Source organism: Leopardus geoffroyi, chromosome A3 (genome assembly GCF_018350155.1).
Source record: "Leopardus geoffroyi isolate Oge1 chromosome A3, O.geoffroyi_Oge1_pat1.0, whole genome shotgun sequence".
NCBI lineage: Eukaryota > Metazoa > Chordata > Mammalia > Carnivora > Felidae > Leopardus > Leopardus geoffroyi.
This window is the reverse complement of record NC_059336.1, coordinates 72,443,634-72,464,545: the sequence shown is the minus strand read 5'-3', so window position 1 is coordinate 72,464,545 and position 20,912 is coordinate 72,443,634. Positions and strand designations below refer to the sequence as shown.

The window sequence follows — 20,912 nt, the reverse complement described above, 5'->3', positions numbered from 1 at the left end:
CATATGTCCTGAGTTCACCCCGCGCGTTGAATGACAGATATACATTGTTGTAAACAGGATTTAAACTGTCACCCAAAGTCTCAGAGTAACCTCTGGGTGGCACATTTTGTGGGACCAGACCCAAAATAGCATAACAAAGTCTTTGAGAACTGAACTTCTACAGAACTGTGGTCTGTAGAAGGCAAAGCCAAAATTGCAGTCTGAAACTAAGCAGGTCATATGCCTGCCAAAATAAACAAGCAAAAGTAAGGATTATAATACAACAATAGCATCACAATGTCTAGGATACAGTTTAAAATCTCTTGACATGTGAGTATACTATGACCAATTCTCAAGGGAAAGGAATGAACAGACATCAAACTGGGATAATTCAGCTGTTGGAAATATAAAGGAATTGAAGGCAGCTATCATAGTGTAGTATTTAAGGTAAATACACTTGAAATAAATGGAAAGGTAGAAATTCTCAACTGAGAAATAAAAACTATGAGAGAAGAACCAACTGGACATTTTACAACTGGAAAATACAATATCTGAAATGAAAATTTCACTGCATGGGTTCCATAGCAAAATGGAAGAGGCAGAGGAAGGGGAAGGAGTCAGTTAATTTTTTTTTTTTTTTTAATTTTTTTTTTTCAACGTTTATTTATTTTTGGGACAGAGAGAGACAGGGCATGAACGGGGGAGGGGCAGAGAGAGAGGGAGACACAGAATCGGAAACAGGCTCCAGGCTCTGAGCCATCAGCTCAGAGCCTGACGCGGGGCTCGAACTCACGGACCGCGAGATCGTGACCTGGCTGAAGTCGGACGCTCAACCGACTGCGCCACCCAGGCGCCCCAGGAGTCAGTTAATTTGAAGATAAACCAATAGAAATTATCCAAATGGAAGAAGAGAGAAAAAAGATTAGGTGAAGTAGAAAAGGACAGAGCCTCAGAGCCCTGGGGGATGACATCAACAGAATGATATTAATGTCAGTAGAGTCCAGAAGGAGAGGAGAAAGAGATTGCTGTAGAAAAATTATGTGAACCAATAATGGCCAAAAGTATCCCAATATTGGATCAAGGTATGCATTTTTAGATTTAGAAAGTTTAGTAAACTGATACAGGAGAAAGCCAAAAGAAAAAAAAAAAGAGCATCCTCAAAAAACAATCGAACTGCTGAAAACTAAAAGTGAACAAGCATCAGAATGATGTATAGTGGTACTTGATCACAGACATGAACTAACATCCTTTGTTTTTGCTACTTTTGGAAATTTTGCTCTGTGAAGTGGCCCTATAGGCCACAATTGAAATCTGGTTTTGTGGCTTTAAAAAAGGGCTTATCAGCTTTTTTCCCCCCGTATGGAAACTTGTAATTGAACCAAATGTATTCTTAATTAGTAAGGTAGGTTTTTTCAGTGAGAAAAGTCATTGGAAGGTATTACTTGTTAGTCTATAGGGAAAAAGCTATAACATCAAAATACCTGTTTTATAAGGGTGCATTCTCCTAGTCTTTCTAATTGACTTTTCATTTGTTTGCCTGCAACCCATGGCAATAGACTTAATTGCCATAAAGATGTTGAGACATCTTTGCCACTATTACCTACTTTGTGGAGAATTTAATTGAAGGGGAAGCCTTTCCCAAGGGACTAAATCTGAAAGATGGTAGCCTCATAATCACCTATGCTTGCATTTAATGTGTGTATATAAAGGAGTTGACCTAAGTATAGTACATTGCACAATTTTTGGCACGTAGTAAAAAAAAAATACCATGGTTAATTTCTTCTCCTTGCCATCCTCCATTTAGCTAGAAGACGATATCAATTAAATTTTAATATCTATACTACATTTATATTAGCTAATTAACATCTGTTAGTTTGCATGTCAGTCACTGTACGTGTAATGTGAGTATCACTTGATTATTTTGGAACTCCATATAAAACTTTGCTGATCATGCAAGAAAACTGTCATTCTCACAGTAGGTTTTGTTTTAGTATATCAAGAGGACAGCATAGCCATCTAGGAAAAAAAATCAAAATTGAAAAATGTGTTAAGTTGTGGTTATTTCTTTCAATAAGTATGCATCTTAAAATTTGGATTCTTGGGGGCATCTGGCTGGCTCAGTTGTAAGAGCATGCTACTCTTGATCTTGGAGTTGTGAGTTTGAGCCCCATGTTGGGTGTAACCATTACTTAAAAATAAAATCTTCAAAAAAATTGGATTCTCTCTAGTCACACACCTAAAATTAATTAAATTAATTAGAATTACCACTTAAAAAGCAAGGATAGTTGAATATAGTTTTTATTTAAAATAACTATTATGTGCTTTTGTTCTATATTGAAGCTATGAACTTCCTTTGTCCTATTTATCAACTATTAATAAGAATTTGAGTTTTGGTCGCAAAAATGGTAGCAGAGAGCTTGAAAGACTATATCTACTGAAATTAATTATTATTAGATATTCAAGTTTTCAGAGATGGGTTAAAAGGTAAGTTTAGTGGCATAAGTTTTGAAATTTTATTTTTATAGTAGCCATATGTTTTTATAATAATGTTAGTTTGGTATAAAATCAAAAGATTTACTTTACACTGACTTTAGTAATAATGAGTCAGAAACTTGTTTTCACATGTGTATGTTTGACATATGGAAATTTAGTATTTGTGGCCCTTCTTGCACTATTGGCCTGTTCTGCTTTTAGTAAGCTTTTGTCTCCTTTTGCAAATAGTACAATGAACATGGAAAGGTGATGAAAATAATAAATACAAATAATGGCTCTGGGTTTTATGTTTTCCCTTCTTTATGGTTTTATTCAGCCAAGTTAACTTTTCAGCTCAGGATTCCAAGACATTTTTGTTCTGTCTCCCCTTGAGACGGTGAGCTTCCACAGTGATCTTTAGCTCTCCTCACCACTATGAGGCATGATGGAAAGGTGTCTCCTGCACCACTGTACAAAAGCAGTTCCTGTCCTTTTGGGCTAAAAAGTTAACAACTGCAGTGACATGAAAGCCAGTCTTTCAAGAGCATAGCTAAGTAGTTCAATACAAATGAGAAAATATAAGAAAAAGACTCTTTTAACTGGAATGGGTAAAGGAGGAGGGAAGCTGAGAAATTTCAGGACAGTTTGAACACATGTTAATGCCTTATATATATGACTGTAAAACATGACCATGGCTTAGCTGACCTGATTTTGTCTTTCTAATTGATGCTGATTATTGTTATCCCATTAGTTTTATAGAAATTGTGTCCATTCTCATCATCATATCACACATGGGTACACCAGGCAGGACCTAATGTCTTCATTTTGTTTCAGCTGAAACTTACTATATGACCTTTTGACAATTCAGCTAATAAGTTGGTTAGATGTTTTGTTGGCTAATTGGACATAAAATGCTGAAGATGTTTGCCTGTTTCTATTTCCTTAAAATAAGTCTTGTTAACATGTTGAATTTCCTTTCACTGTACTCCTGTCATCAGGGCACTACTTCTGTACACATTTTTCAATTTCAAAGAGCAGAATGATGGAAAAAGTACAGCCCTAAAAATAAGGCCTAGACATTTTGTTTTGTTTTGTTTTGTTTTGTTTTGTTTTGTTTTTTTAGTTTTTAAACCTCTTCTCTTAGTATCTGTTGATTTTTATTGTTTATACAATGTGCAGTCTCTTAAGGTGGCATAGTTATTTCTTGATATTTGTATTAAATAGGATGGACTATTTCTTTTTAATCTCTATGCTCTTCCAGAGTTTTTCCAATTTTTCATCAGGGCTTGAGAGAGAATTTAAGTGTTAAGGGAATTATGTGCATATGTCCATGTAATTTATATTTTAACCTAAGTTTATGTAAACCTTAGGGCCAATTGTTGCTCAATGTTATGTGGTAATCAAAGTCATAGCATTGAAGGTGCCTGTGTTTCTGGAGCTTATACACCTACTTAAGAGGTTTTCTACAAGCTCAGGGCATGCTGATAAAGTTTTATGATCATCTACTTCATTTTGTGTTTCTTATTTACCATATGAATGGTAGTTTTGTTAGAAAAGGGTCTGTAATGTAGTACTAAGCAGTCACATAAGCTTTTAGGAGGGCTCTTGTCCTGACACAAGGCTGAGAAGTTTAGACCTGGGTTTTCCAAAGTGTGTTTTGTAGAGTACTATTTCTATAGATCATTAGATATTGCATAGGACACAAGGGGTTTCCAGACACACAAGTTTGGGAAACAAAGGGGTAAGCAATGTTAAGTAAGTTTTTTTCCCTGAAAGTCTTCTAATATTTTTTCTTATGGTGATGTCTGTGAAGTCCTAAAGAAAGGAGGGAATCTACACAAGTTTGAAACAGGACAACCTTATGTTTACTATAAATATACCTTTGTTCCTGTGTTTATAGACTTTTTGGGCATTTTAAACTCTCTTTATTTTGCTTTTTTCAGATTAATGATTGGACCTGTTTAAAAAAATTTAACTGAGTAAATTTGAAGATGTTTTTTAAAAAAGTTGTTTTTTTGTTTTTGTTTTTTTTTTAGAGACAGAGAGCTGGGGAGGGGCAGAGAGAGAGGGAGACAGTAAATCTCAAGCAGGTTCTGTGCTGCCAGCTCAGAGGCCAACGCAGGGCCAAAATCAAGAGTCGGAAGCTTAACCAACAGAGCCACCCAGGCGCCCCATATTTGAAGATCTTAATTGGATTTATTAAACAATTCACGAATCGGGTAGCATCCCATCTAGCAAGGAGAAATCTCCCCTGAACTAGACAAAAGAAAGGTTTTTAAAGGCAGCTGGAGGGCATAAAAAGAGGAGACAGGAATTTATTAGCAAGTAATATATTGTTTAGGCAAGGTTGCCCTCTTAAGGGGATGGAAGGGGCCCATCAGTAAATTTCCTAATATTGACCAGGAAATTCCATGTTGACTGGTTAAGTCATATTCCTTAGGGAGTTGAAACTGCACTTATGTTAGGTCTTAAGCCTTGGTTTACTGACTCAGGGCCTTAACCCGGGTGATGCCATGTGGGGCCTGTGATTTTCTCACTTAACAGACCTATTTCTTTAATTTTAAAGATATTTCTTCTGAAATGTATCTGAAGGTTGAAGAAGACATTTTTGGTGTTTACTTTGAAAATGTAGGGATGCCTGGGTGGCTCAGTCTTAAGGTTAAGCGTCCGACTTCAGCTCAGGTCATGATCTCGCGGTCCGTGGGTTCAAGCCCCGCGGACGGGCTCTGTGCTGACAGCTCAGAGCCTGGAGCCTGTTTTAGATTCTGTGTCTCCCTCTTTCTCTGACTCTCCCCTGTTCATGCTCTCTCTCTCTCTCTCTCTCTCTGTCTGTCTCAAAAATAAATAAACGTTAAAAAAAAATGTAACTAGCATACTTTTATGTATTTATTTTCTAGCATACTTTAAAAAAATAAGTTCATCCTATAGTTCTTTCTTTCCTGGCTCTACTGTGGGAGCCATTGGAAACATTGGGGTTCAGAGCCAATGGCCAAGAAAGACTTCTTGAGACATCTTCTTCTGCCTGCTGGTACTATCCCCATGCTATAATAAAAGCCACCTTTAATTGCACCAAAACGCCACAAGAATTCTTTCTTGGCTGTCAGCTCCGAACTCCAATATTTCCGCATCATAGAGTATATAGAGTTTCTCAAATAGTTTCAATATGGAGCCTTTGTCATATAGATCATTTCCAGGATTTAGTGGTCCCTGGAATATACTTTGGGAAACAGGTCTGGGCTTAAAATATTCCCCAATTTCATTTAACTATTTCATTAAGTGTTCAGTTTTCATAATAGTTGGAGGAGACATATTTCATGTATTTGCCATGCCATATTCACCGGTTAGATTTTGGTGTGGTATTATGCCAATTCTACTAGTTACTAGCTTTGTGTCTAAGCTTCAGTTTTGTATCTAGACTACAGATAATAATAGAACTTAACTTCTTAGGGTTGTTGTGAGGATTAGGGCAAATCTTCCACATAGCACATTTAGCACAGTGGCTGGTACTGAATAAATACTCACTAAAATTTGTTATTATAAGGAATTGTGTGTGCAAATGTTCCTGCCACATTTTAGAGATGGATGGTTTCTCTTTTGGCCTTGTTTCTCAAATTTTCTTAGCAGGAGCCACATGTCTAGGTGCTATATTGAAATTTTAATAGGAAAGCCACTAATTGTTTTGTAGGTTTTTTTCTAAACAGAAAATGGCTAGAGAAGCCATCTGTAGCACTTAATCTAATTGCTTGCATTTAGGGCTTTCATTTACCTTTGTATTCTGTAGCAAAAGTATGTTTCTTTAAGAGCTAAATCATTAAGAGCTAAAGTATCTGTGGTTAGGCTATTGATGGTTTCAAAGCTTTTGAGGGAAGAGTTCAACCAGTCCCTGAATTGCACATGTAAACACTATGCCTCGAAAATTGCCAGGCTTCTGGAGAATTATACATCCCATTTGTAGTGAGGCAGTTTCTCACACTTTACCTGCATATATTGGAACTTGTTCAACAGTCCATGTGTATAGTGGAATCAGCAAGTAATAACTGCAGGCAAAATAACGAGAGCCTAGTCAAACGAGGTCGAGGTGGTTGAAATAAATTGGTGATAACTGTTTAAAACCGTCAGTCAGAAGTATATCCTTTAGCATTTCTGGTAGTGCAACACTGTTGGCGACAAATCTGTCAGGTTTCCTGTATTTGAAAAGAACTAGAGCAAAAATTACATGCATACAGGACTGTTTTCAAAAACAATGATATGAACGATGGACTTCTCATCAGGAACAAATAGCCAGGCAAAAAAGTTTTTAATTTTTATAAAGAAATTTTGGAATTATTAATTTGTCTTTTCTAATTGCTGTGTAAATAACTAAAAGTAAAGCAAATGCCATTTCAGGTTTTAACTAAAGAAAAGCTGTTAATCGGAGATTAAACAGCATAGATTTATGAAAATATGCAGGGGTTAGGTGACATTTTACTTACGTATTTGTTTTTTTAACTGCTTTTAAAACCTCATTTCAAGTTCTAGACATTAAGTCCTTAGAAGGAGTTAGTTTCATATAACAGTGGTTTAAACATTTTATACTTGTTGTATCAATAATTTTTATGCCTCTTATTTACTCAGGTTCTATGATACTGTGATTAATGAAATATTATTTAATTATGGTTTAAAATAGGATTAATGCCAATTTCAAAGGGAAAATAATTTTATTACATATTTTCTTTCACAGTTGTATACATAATGAGCATACATGTTTACTAAGTTTTGTTACAATTATAGCATAAACAATTTAAAATTTTTTTAATGTTTTTTATTTATTTTTTTATTAAAAAAATTTTTTTTTTTTAATTTATTTTTGAGACAGAGACAGAGCATGAACGGGGGAGGGGCAGAGAGAGAGGGAGACACAGAATCGGAAGCAGGCTCCAGGCTCTGAGCCATCAGCCCAGAGCCCGACGAGGGGCTTGAACTCACGGACCGCGAGATCGTGACCTGAACTGAAGTCGGACGCTTAACAGACTGAGCCACCCAGCCGCCCCTGTTTTTTATTTATTTTTGAGAGAGAAAGAGAGCAGGGGAGGGATAGAGAGACAGGGAGAGACAGAACCTGAAGCAGGCTCCAGGCTCTGAGCTATCAGCCCAGAACCCAAAGCAGGGCGAACCCATGAACCACAAGATGATGACCTGAGCTGAAGTTGAACGCTTAACTGACTGAGCCATCCAGGTGCGCCAACATAAATAGTTTTTAAAATGTGGTCTCAAAACCACCATGATTGCAGTTTTTGATGACCATATCATATTTTGTACTTATTTGCTCCTCGTTAAACATTTAGGTAATTTTCTTTTTAAAAGTCCTTTACAGAAAAAATAAGTCTGTTGTAGATAATACTGTCGTTAACATATTTTGCCAATAGGATGTAATTTCTTTTTTATTTTGTCTTGGATAAATTCCTAAGATATGTATTTATTCTATTCTATTCTATTTGGTTTTTTGTTTCTTTATTATTTAACTTGGCTCCACACCCAGCATGGGGCTTGAACTCATGACCCTGAGGTTTCAAGAGTTTCATGCTCTACCTACTGAGCCAGCCAGGCACACTATGCTGTTCTACTTTACATAAAATTTTATTTTACAGATACACGTACGGTACTAGTGTTGTGTGCCAGAAAGTTTATGCAATTTGTTCAGAATCCCATAGCTACTAAGTAGCTGAACAGGCTGGCTTCAGAGTTTGTGCCCCTATAACTTGCTGTGATACCTCTTTTGATACATCTTGCCAATTAGCTCTCTTGGAAAAGGATTACACTTATTTTCATTCAGTTTTACCACAATTTATCAGTCTTGGATGATACATTAAAAAAAAAACAATTTAATAGGTATAAAATGATATATATATATATATATATATATATATATATATTTTTTTTTTTTTTTTTTAACGTTTATTTATTTTTGAGACAGAGAGAGACAGAACATGAACGGGGGAGGGTCAGAGAGAGGGAGACACAGAATCTGAAACAGGCTCCAGGCTCTGAGCTGTCAGCACAGAGCCCGAAGTGGGACTGGAACTCACAGACCGCGAGATCATGACCTGAACCGAAGTCAGCCGCTTAACCGACTGAGCCACCCAGGCGCCCCAGATATATATATTTTTAAAAATTTGCTTATTTTTGAAAGAGAGAGAACCTGAGCAGGGAAGGTACAGAAAGAGAAAGGGACAGAGGATCTGAAGTAGGCTCTGTCTCACAGGGTCTCTCCTGTCCCCAGTGCAGGGCTCAAACTCCTGAACTGTGAGATCATGACCTGAGCTGAAGTTGGATGTTCAACCGACTGAGCCACTCCAGTGCTCCTAAAATGATACAGTTTTATTCTGTAGAAGTACTTGATAAAGAAGATTAATTTAAAAATATAAAACTAAGTTAAATTTTTGTTCGTAAAAAAGCTTTCCTTGTTTTTACCATTATTAATTTAAAAGTAAAAGGGAAATTGACTAAGGCTATTGCTAAAGGAAATGGTATATTGGAAATTCCTAGAATGAGTTTTCTGTCTTTAGGGACTGATGACATTGTTTATGAACTTGGCTTAGCAAATATTTTGTTGTAGATACTTAATTGTACAAAAATATCACAATTTAAGAAGAGTTTTCTGTTTGTCAATGGTAACTTTTAAATTATCTACTTAAGATGAATTTTTAAAATTCTAAGGACACTGCCTGTTCATAGCTGAAAATTAAAAACCATGCAGGAGAGTGTAAATTAAAAAGTAGAATACTCCCTTTCCCCTAGTTCTCTAGTCCCAGTTCACTAGATATGTGAAGGGACTACAGATGAGAGCCCCCCAAAATGTATCACTTTGGCATTAAGATTATTTTGAGTTAAAAGTAATAAAAACCCAACAGAGGCAGGAGAAGCTCTCTGCCTCCCCCAGTGACTGCCTAACTTTACATGGGAAACAAGAGCCTACAACAACAGGAAGAGAGCTATTAGACTATTAACTATTTGCAAGAATTTTTTTCATATGAAAGTCTAACTTGTCTTCTTTTTTCTTTTCTTTCTTTCTTTCTTTCTTTCTTTCTTTCTTTCTTTCTGCTGGAGCTGCGAGTTTTTTGGAATTGTGAATATACTTTTGAAATATGGAGCCCAGCTTAATGAACTTCATTTGGCATACTGCCTGAAGTATGAGAAATTTTTAGTATTTCGCTACTTTTTGAAGAAAGGTTGTCCATTGGCACCATGGAACCATATTTCTGAATTTATAAGTCATGCAATTAAAGCACAGACAACATATAAGGAATGGCTGCCATCTCTCCTGCTTGCTGGCTTTGACCCACTGAATCTACTCTGCAGTTCATGGTAAGAAGTCCTATCATAGTGAAGCTTTGGAAAAAAGCTTTTCCTTTTGGAATGAATATACTACCTTCAGTTTCTCCCAATTTCTTAAGATTCCCATTTGGGAGGAGAGGGAGAGAGAGAGAGAGAGAGAGAGAGAGAATGTGTGCGTGTGTTTTGGTGTGATGGCTAGGTTGGGGTGAAGGAGTTGGGGGGCTACTAATAGATTGAATTTAAGAGTCCTGGAAAAGGTAAGAGGTGGAAGGGATTAGAAATGGATGAATGCCAATGAATTCTTTGGACGGGGGCTATTTCTTCTACTTAGGCCATCTCTCATGCTCTTGTGCCTGTGACAAAATGGTTGTAGCTGCTTTGGAGATTTCTGTTATTCTTTCATCTACCAGAGGGAATACTCTTGTCCTGTAGCATCTTGTGTATTTGAACTTCGTCTCCTTTAATGTAAATACTAATTTCTGCAGTAGCTGATAATATATGAAAGTTGACTCAGGGTTTTTCTTGGATGAAAAGAGAAAACTGTTTCTTCCAGCCTTTAGCTTTTACAAAAGTTGTTTGTATCTAGGTGGAGCTGAGAAGGTGATTGTAGCAATGAAATAACTCTGTTGGCCTGTAATTCAAGTCAAATGAGAAAATAGAGTAAGTCTCCAGGAAAATAGAGGACATGGGTATTGTATAAAATTCCAATGAAACATCTCAATGTCCTCATTTTTGTGCCTTGAAAGTCATCATTCACTAAAATAATGTTTAGACAAATAATAAATTTTGCATTGCAGCAGAAAGTTGCTTTGATATCTTATTAAATTGGGGTTTTTCTTTGGAAAACAGGTCTTCTTTGGGGTTCATGCAGGGAACAGTAGTGTTCCCTACTTGTACATTGTTTGCATTTCTGGAGACTCCGTCTTTCACTCGGTGGCTTCTCTATCTGCATGTGGTGAACAGGTCTCTATCTGGCAGATCTCACCGTCTCACCTTTTTATGACATCTGTCAATATATAGAATTCAGGAATTTTTACTAAGTAGAGGTTTTATGCTTCGGCCTGTCATCCCTTTTGATACCAAGTGTTTTACATAATGAGGTTTGTAAGGAAAAAGTGCTTTCTGGGAGGTTGTTTGAGGAACATAGAAGTAAAGGCAAAGTTCAGGTACACATTCCGATTCCCAGTTTACTTTTTGTTTATAGCTTACAACAAGTTGAGTGCCTGGTTTTATTTACTCCTTTTCCCAGCAACTGATTAATATCCAGTTGTCTGTCAGATACTCATTGTTGGAATTCTCTCTATACCTTTTCAATACAATTTCACAAAAATCCATTGTAGTTTTTAAATAATTGAATGAAATATAAAGATTATTGACAATTCATTGAGAAATCACTGATTTTTTAAAAATTCTTATTTATTTATTTTTTATTTTAGAGAGAGAGTGTGCAAGCGGGGGAGAGAGGCAGAGACAGAGAAAGAGAGAATCTTAAGTAGGCTCCATGCTCAGCATGGAGCCTGATACAGGGCTTGATCCCCCGACCCTGAGATCATGACCTGAGTGGAAATCAAGAGTAGGATAGTCAATCGACCGAGGCACCCAGGTGCCCTGAGAAATCACTGATTTTTAAAAGTTATTCATATATGCATATTTGTGTTAAATCTCCTTTATATGTGCATGTGTGTGTGTGTGTGTGTGTGTGTGTGTGTGTGTGTATGTGCACATGCGCAGACACACAGACCACTAAGATAGAAACAGTTGCTAAGGAATGCTGTATCTAGCTATTAACAAAGTTATTTAAGTGTTCTTAACTATTAGCTTAGTGAATTTTGTGGTTGTGTCAGGCTCCTGACAGCTAGCCGCATTTGCCTCTCACTATTCTAGGATTCACTTCCCAACTGCTGCTATAAATTCAGTCCAGCACGTGGGGCAGCTGTGGACAGCCCTGACAGTGTCCTTAGGGCACCCCCCCTCTTCTCAGCAGTATTCTTTGTGTTCTTCCTCTGAAGGTACTGACTCTGTAGTACTTGTCTGTTACTTTTAGCCTTCATACTCCCTTCTGGTTTCTAGTTTCTTTCTTTAACCAACACTTAGAATATGGCCTGACACAAGTAAGCACTATTTTAAGTTCTTTACTGTATTAATTCATTTAATATAAAATACAGTAGATACTATTATCCTTATTTTACAGAGAAGCAAATTGAGGCCCAGAGTGTTTAGCATGCTTGCTCAAGCTGACACAGCTATTAATTTACTAGTACTAGAGTTTATCCTGTAATGTGGCTGTCCTGTAGTGTGGCTCAAGTTTCTTTCTAACCATTGTGCTATCCTGCCTTTGCCCTGTGTGTCCATATGGATACTGTAGTTACGTCACTGAATTTCAAGTTCCTTAATCCCTTGCGTAACCTAGGGGATATATATGTGCCAGCTTTTCTTGCTCCTTCTTACTCATAAATTAGCAAGTACCTATAGGGGGAAAAATTAAATGTTGCCTCTTTCCCTTTCCTCCTCAGCCAACTTCCTAGAGGGCTGGGAGAGGGAATTACTTAAGTTAATTCTCCCAGAAGGATTTGTAAAATACACTCTTCCATCCCCAGTCCGGATGTAGGACCCTCCCCCTCCCCATGTGAATAGGCCATGTAAGAATTTTTCTGTTGTATTTGTTGATATCTCTCTGTGTGCTATATATATTGAATGTGTTGGGCTAGAAAAGAGTTGAGAAACAGTACACTACAAATTATTTTGAAGTAAATTGTAAAACTTTCAACTGTCTGGAGGGAGAATGCCAGTTGTATATATTTTACTCCAAAGGAGTAACTTCAGTCACTTTATATTCATTAGAAAAATACAATGGAAAATTTCACTTTAGCAATGAAAATGCTTAACATGGTAAAATTTTTGTTCACTGATCTTTTATTGAATGGATAAAGCTACTGTTTATGCTGAGTATGATAAATGTTTTCCTTTCTTTGATCAAATTTACATTCAAAGAGCTGTTTCAAGAAAAATTCTCCCATAAAAATTCCAGAATGTTGTTAAAGTGGATTTTGGTTGTATCTTATTTATATCACATGTAAGTCTGTTGCTTAATCTTTGTCATGTAAATTATAAATGTCTTTCCTAGTATTGCTTGCCTTAAACAGTTTTAAAAATGTATCTCACTGAATAATTGCCTGTCACAATATAATCTACAGAGTTGAAATATTTTTTCAACTTTGAATGCAAGACTAGGTCCCCTCCCTACCCTTGCCCAAATGTAATAGGTGAATAATAGGAAGTAAATGTCATCTGTGCATTTAGTTGATTAACTGTCACTCGTTCATGATTGTACAACTGCTTTGTACAATGTAATGGTCAATGTAGTACACTAACAATACATTTTTAGTGGCATTATCAGCATTGGTAGAATCAACTCACCATTATATTAACTAAAGCTGTATAAACAGATTTATTTCTCGTGTGTGTGTTTAGATAACTGCATAAAAATGACTTTGTGTTTGGTCATAGTGAGACTTAAAGCACACTTAAGCAGAAAAATGAAATCATTAAAAAAGAAATAAGGAGCCAGAATTAAGTAACCTTTGTTGTGGGGTACTAGAAAGTTAAGGAGATTGTTTGCCTTTGAGTATATTGTACCATTTAATGTATTCTCAGTATTTCTTGATAAGTTGTGATTTTACTGAGAGCTTCCTAAGACATAAAATGTTTTCCCAAAGCATTTTGTGCTACACTTCTTTCTTATGTATGCTTGCATATTGGAGAATTAAGAATTGGGGAAATGATTTTCATACTCTCTAGTCCTTCATTTCAAGGACACTTTGACTCTGAATTACAAAATATAAGTTGTCTTTGAGATGACAAGTTGAGAGTATTATTCAGTTTCTTTCCTTTCCTTATTTTTTCCCCTTTTTTAGTCCTTGCTCAGTAACATCTTTAAAAAAGCAACCTTGAAAGTAATTTCTGAAGTAATTACCAGAAGCCCTAATCATTTTATTTTCCTTCCAACAATGCAATATTGCAGGGGAGTATTTAGTTGAGTAATGGGTAATCTTGTTAGAATTTGGAGTTCTCTTTAAGATGTGACTAAATTTCGGGGTGCCTGGGTGGCTCAGTCGGTTAGGCAACTGACTTCGGCTCAGGTCATGATCTCATGGTTCATGGGTTCGAGCGCCGCGTCAGGCTCTGTGCTGATGGCTCAGAGCCTGGAGCCTGCTTTGGATTCTGTGTCTCCCTCTCTCTCCCTGTTCCTCCCCTGCTCGTTCTCTGTCTCTCTGTGTCTCTCAAAAATAAATAAATATTAAAAAAAATTTTTTTAAGATGTGACTAAATTTCATGTGTACAATGTTTTAAGGCCTACAAAAATGCAATATTGAAAATTTCAATCCAGTTTTAGTAATATCAAATATTTGTGCAACATTTTATACTTTTCAAAGTATGTTTACTGTATTGTTTTATATTATTTTCTCAAATATTCTCCTGAAATAAGTTAAGTATTATTTGCATTTTTGAGACTATGGTCTAGGGCTTGAAGAATTCAGGCAATATGTTTGTAAGTAGTAGAGGTGGTATTAGAAATCAGAACTTTTCGGGGCGCCTGGGTGGCTTGGTCGGTTAAGCGTCTGACTTCGGCTCAGGTCATGATCTCACTGTCCGTGAGTTCGAGCCCCGCGTCGGCCTCTGTACTGACAGCTCAGAGCCTGGAGCCTGTTTCAGATTCTGTGTCTCCCTCTCTCTCTGCCCCTCCCGTGTTCATGCTCTGTCTCTCTCTGTCTCAAAAATAAATAAACGTTAAAAAAAAAATTAAAAAAAAAAAAAGAAACCAGAACTTTTCTTAGAACAGTGCTCCGTCCAGTAGGATTCAGGTGCTTATAAAATCTGGGGAAGTCTCTTTTGGCTGGGTTGGTAGAAAATTCAGTATTATTTTGAAATACTAGAGGGAGAACTTGTTTCTCTTGAACACTTTTTAGTCCTTAAGGACAAAAGTTGTTTTAGTACATCTTTTAGAACTGACTATACAGTGCGGAAGGTTCCTACGGGGTAACAATTGCCCATCCCTGGGAATTCGACAGAAACAAGCCATCTCTCCCATATACTCAGTTGAGTGATAGCTTTGGGTGTTTTGGGCTTTATCCTTTTAGGACTGTTAAGTTGTGTGTCTATAAGGATGACCACTTGAGGTGTTTATAGCAAGAGATTCCAGTGGGAAGAGATAATTGACAAATCCACTGATGACACTGGTGCCTCTCTTTTTCTTACCCCTGCTGCTGAGGAATGGGAAGGAGAATTCCTGTCCTCTACAGAAGTAGAAATTCTCTTGTCATGTAGTGGACAAGGACACACACAATCCATTCATTTTCTTGTAGGAACCTGTAAATGATTATTCATATCCATTGAACTTACCTCTAGTTACATGAATGTTTTCTGTGCCCCAGTTTTCGCTCTTCCTGCTATACTGAAAGGTTGCAAGAATAACTAAGTGGTGTTTGTTTTCAGGATGAACCCTTGGCATATTTTGTGTCTGATGGTATGTTAACATCTTGCTAATACAGGATTGACTCAGTCAGTGATGACATCCTTATCTTCACTTTGGAGTTTACTAATTGGAGGACACTTCCTCCAGCTGTTGAAAAGATGATCTCCACTCGTGCCTCAAACTCGTCTCGCGCTCTGCAGCAGCATATTGGTAAGAAAGTTCGATTTTAGACACATTTCACTACTTTCTCTTCTCTTTAGCTATCTTATAATCATAAGTGATCAGAGTCATTAAATTGGGCATTGTTTGCATTTTCTTTATGTGGGGAAAGGATGGGGCGGTGGTGGTGGTGTGGTGGTGGATCATAGTAATTTTCTTCAATGAATATCTTATCTGATTTGATAAGTTTAGCCTAAGGAGCATATAAAGAAAAGCAGGTGTTTATTGATATTTTTATTTAATGGTGTCCTTTTATTTCTATGTAAACAAAAGTGAGTCCTAAAAATGTTGTTAGTGAATATTTAGTTTGTGGGCAGAAAAATGCTAACCGTTTATTTGTTATTACCACCCTTTTTTTTTATACCTCTTACTTAATGCATGCCAGTTGTGTTGGCATAATATAACTATCAAGGTGAGCTGGGTGAAAATTCTGTGAATTGATTGATACTTTATTATTACTTTTTAATCCTTTTTAAAAAATATTTATTTTTCAGAGAGAGAGAGTTCAAGCAGGGGAAGGGCAGAGAGAAACAGGGACAAATGATCTGAAGTGGGCTGTGCCCTGACAGCAGAAAGCCCAATATAAGGCTCACACCCATGAACTGTGAGATCTTGACCTGAGCTAAAGTCACAGGCTCAACCTATTTAGCCACCCAGGTACCCCTGATTGATAATTTAAATGACTGTTTTAAAACAAATTCTCAACTTACTTTCACTTATTAAAAATTTTTTAAGGCTAGTTAAAAAGCATGAAGTAGAAGGGGTGCCTGGGTGGCTCAGTAGGTTGAGCGTCCGAACTTCGGCTCAGGTCATGATACTTCAGCTTGTGAGTATGATCCCCACATTGGGCTCTGTGCTGATAGCTCGGAGCCTGGAGCCTGCTTCGGATTCTGTGTCTCCCTCACTCTCTGCCCCTAGCCCACTTGCATTCTGTCTCTGTCTCTGTCTCTGTCAAAAATAAACAAACATTAAAAAAAAAAAAAATAGAGCATGAAGTAGAAGATCTTACGCAAGGAAGCCAGCTTAAACTAAACATAATAATTGTAATTCAGATTTAGCTTACTTTAACTATATTTTGTTAACCAGATTATATGTCTAAAGCTAGGAAAATTTCTTCTTCTCTGCTATTTTTGCATGAAATGTAGCTCTTCATAAAACATGTTGAATAGGTTTTTAACAAGTGAACTTAATGCATATGTAGAAATGTGTCTTGTAATTTCTTGGAAAATTGCATTTAAGTAGATTTTCTCAATCAAAAACAGACATTCAGGAAAATATGCTCTTGAACTGAGGTGTATTCAAACTCTTAGAGAGTTTTCTGTTGAAGAAAAAAGTAATCTGTTTGGAGTCTGAGTGTTTTCATACAGAATTTCTTTAATGATAATGTTGGAAAACTCACTTGCATTTAATTCTTAATGTTGAGAATTGCATCTCTTACTAATTATGTATCTGAAGCAGTAGAGAACAAGTGTCTATTTAAAATAGATAGAATATGGGACAATGGATTTGGGAACAAAAGTCAAATGAGGGAGCATATGCCAAATGGGAAAATTATTGCAGTGTATCAATTAGTAAAGATATGTGAGAGTTTACTCTGAAGACTTTAACATATGTTAAGTTTGTCCAGATGAAGGTAAAAATTGTTCATGAGTGCATTACCCTCCAGTAGACTAAATCCATCAAGGGCTTCTTGTTTAATTAGGCACTAGGTAGAGCTTGGGTAGGGTAATAATCATCATCTCTTAAGAGCATTTTATTTTGGCTACAGATTTGCAAAAGTCTTTCTCAGAGGTATTAATCTAGCTCATGCTTTTCTGGTCTATTTCTCTAGCCGAGACCTCTTTTCTTGATTCCATTCCCATATATCCAACTGCCTTATGGACATCTCCCCTTGGTATCTCATATTTTGACATATCTAAAATTTGAACTTGTCATTTTTCCTACTAGTCCTGCTGTTCCTTCTGTATCCTGGCTCGAGAAGTGAAATGGTTTGGGAGTGCTAGTTACCCAGAGAGTGAGTTATCCTTGGCAGCTCTTTATTACTTGTCTCATCCATAGCAGTGGTGCCCAACAGGGATGATTTTGCTCCTGATATTTGGCAATGTCTACCAACATTTTTTGGTTGTCATTACTGGTGAGGGGGCTATTGCCATCTAGCATGCAGAGGCTAGGGATGCTGCTAAATATCCTACAATCTGCAGGGCAGCCCCCCATGACAAAGAATTATCTGGTTTCAATGGTCAGTAGTGCTGAGTTTGAGAAACTCTGATCTACATTGTCTCTTGGGTTGTCTGGTTTTAAGAAGGCCTTTTATTCCTATTATGGAAAGCCTTTTTTAAACCCTGTTCTTATTGCAGGCTACTTAGGAAAAGCTTGTGTTCTTCCTCCTAGTTATATTGATCTCTCAAGGTATTCTGTATTGGTTCCTCTTCTGCAGATAATGGGAACCATAACAATATTGGATTTTAGTAGGGCTGAGGGGAAAAGATATGCCCACCTACTCAGTTGTCTGAATTTCTCTTCCGTTTTGTAGTTCAAGGCTCTCTCTCTTGATACACCCAGCTTTCCACTTTTCCTTCAATTTTCAGGACACTCCATTCAGTATAGTGGTTAACTTTATTTGGATCTTGAGCTGCAGGACTTTCGGTGAGCAGAAGCATGGCTCATCACCAGTGAGAGTGAGCCCAGAAAAGCAACTCTTTAACTACCTCTCTAAATGTATGAGTCTCGCTTTCTCTAATAATTTAACATGGTAGCAGAAACTGTGTTCTCAATATATTTAATTTTTTTTTTAAAAGATACTTCTTGTAGCCCAATACCTATTAGTAAGCCCCTAGATAATTTCAGCTCCCTAGCTCCTTTAGGTTTACCAGTATCTATCCCAAGGAAAAGATTTTCTCTATTTTTTTTTTTTTTTCTAGGCCCTTTTCAAGTTTTTGGAATGCCATATCCTTGGTCAATATTTTCCTTTCCTTACCTTTTACCTTTTTCCTCCATAAAGAAGTAGGAGCTTGCTTTGGTAGTTTACAAATAAAAAAGACAACTAGTCCCTTGTTCCTCATGTTTTAATCATGAAGTTAGATTTGTCTTCAAAAAGATTTTTTTTTTTTTTTTTTTTGCATCAGAAAGGAAATGTATACCAGGTACTGACTGTTTGCGTCTTTAATGACAATTTTTTATAATCATGTGCCTTCTATACATACCTCTTAGAAATATCATTTTAACCACATAGTAGTAGACTTATTCATAAAAAAATCTGCCTACCTCTGGCCAGCTGTCCAAGATAAAGTCTAAGTAATTAAATTCTTAGGGATAAAAGCACTTGGCTTTAGTTCATCCCCACTTTAATGATCAAATATGTACAATTCTATCCATGGTATTATATGAATCTGGATTCTGTAAAGAATCTAAAAGGGCCCCAGGAAACTCTCTTGATCTATTCATTTCAATGTTCTGCTTTGTTCTAAAAAGGATTTTAAGTCGTTTATACATGTAGATTATCACAAAACAGTAAGACGTTAAAAGTGGAAGCAAAAGAAAAATGAAAAGTAAACTTGGGGATGGATTTAAAATGGTGTCAGGGAAAATATAGCATGGTAATCTGAAACGTGCCTGTGGACAGGCTGTAAATTTGGTTCTGACTGAACTCTCTAGTCATTGACATTAGGTTACAGAGATTACATAAGATAAACTTGTTACTCACAAGTACAAATATTCTTGGATGTGGTAATGACAGTTTCCTAGAAGTTGTCTTTGTAGACTTGGTTTCTTGGGGACTTTATTTTACCTTACCAGTCTTCAATGTGGACTGTTGCTATCATTCTAACCTATAATTCAGTAAAAGTAGTTCTTAGGGATCAGTATGGTGTCATCTAGGTACTGGGGTATCTGTGACTCTGACTTAACCAGGGCTGGATTTATAATATCTGGAGGAGTGGGTGACCTGTATGTACTTTGAGCACTTCTCTTTAAATACTGTATTTTTCAACTCAATATTTTATAAAAGTTTAATCTTTTTTAAAAAAAAAATTTTTTTTTTTTTTAACATTTATTTATTTTTGAGACAGAGAGAGACAGAGCATGAACGGGGGAGGGTCAGAGAGAGAGGGAGACACAGAATCTGAAACAGGCTCCAGGCTCTGAGCAGTCAGCACAGAGCCTGACGCGGGGCTGGAACTCACATACCGTGAGATCGTGACCTGAGCCGAAGTCGGATGCTTAACCGGCTGAGCCACCCAGGCGCCCCAAAAGTTTAAGTAATCTTTATACACCGTGTGGGGCTCGAACTCATGACCCCAAGATCAAGAGTTGCACAAAACTCTGGACTGAAGCAGCCAGGTGCCCCTCTCAACTCAAGGTTTTGTTTATTTGTTTGTTTGGTTTTGTTTTTAATTAAGTAATCTCTACACCCATCATTGGGTTTGAGCTCACAATTCTGAGATCAAGAGTTGCAGCTAGAGCCAGCTAGCTACCCCTCAACTCAATTTTCATTTTTTTCAATTAAAAAAAATTTTATTTTATTTTATTAATTTTTTTTATTTTAGAGAGTGAGAGAGAGCATGGGGGAGAGGGATAGAAGGCAAGAGATAGAACCCAAGCAGGCTTCACTCTTAGTCCAACACCTGACACAGGGCTCAATCCCACGACCCTGCGATCACTATCTGAGCCTAAATCAAGAGTCAGTTTCTCAACCAACTGAGTCACACAGGCACCCCTCAACTCAAATTTTAATATTAATAGTTAGCAATAAGTCTAAAATTATGCTACCTAAGAAGTATCAGAGTGCAGCTATTTTGTGTTGTAGATTCAGTTGAGAGCGCATTTTTAAGAGGAATAAGTTGAGCTTTGAAGTAGAAGCAAAACAAAAATGGAAAGTAGAGGCTGATTTGTGATGGGCTAAGTATTCTATTTGTGCAACCCATGGAATATTATGAGGGCTTCTTGCTAAATGTGGTAGGCTGAACAAGTATCCACAGCCACAGTTTCCTTTGAAACTTTGAGCAATGCTTGTAGTTTGGAGCAGTGTTCCTTATTCCTGTACTTTTCCTGATAAACCATTGTAGTAAGTACAAGCTCACTACATGTAGCAGCTTATTTTAAGAGATTGTTATATTTGCAGTTACAAATTGAGGAATAACTACCAGAAACAATTTAAGTTTAGTCATAGTTTATTATAATCTTTTCTGGTCAAAATGTTTTCTCCAGCTTTATTGAGATATAATTGACATATAATATCATTGTGTGAGTTTGAAGTATACCTTTTTGATAATAATTAACTAGTATTACAGTTGTCTACTCAAGCCATTTCTAGTTTAAGGTAATAAAATGTATCCAGTTTTCAAAGAATACTTTTCTGTTATCTATAGCAATAGCATGTATCTTGTGCAAAAGATAAATTTTCTATCTTGAAAGATACATCTTTCAAGATGTAACCTTCCCCCCCACCCCTTTTCAA

At 36.7% G+C, this 20,912-nt stretch overlaps 1 protein-coding gene across 5 annotated transcripts in view; it reads left to right on the top strand.

Moving 5' to 3' along the window:
- Window positions 1–20,912, top strand: part of LOC123580778 (ankyrin repeat and SOCS box protein 3) — a 113,581-nt gene that overhangs the window by 79,312 nt on the left and 13,357 nt on the right. For 3 of the 5 annotated variants that reach the window (XM_045446041.1, XM_045446039.1, XM_045446038.1), the window contains 2 exons: window positions 9,535–9,795; window positions 15,315–15,448. In XM_045446041.1, coding sequence (XP_045301997.1) covers window positions 9,535–9,795; window positions 15,315–15,448 — 395 coding nt within the window. The remainder of the gene's footprint in view (window positions 1–9,534; window positions 9,796–15,314; window positions 15,449–20,912) is intronic. The other 2 variants (XM_045446040.1, XM_045446042.1) reach the window with 2 other exon arrangements.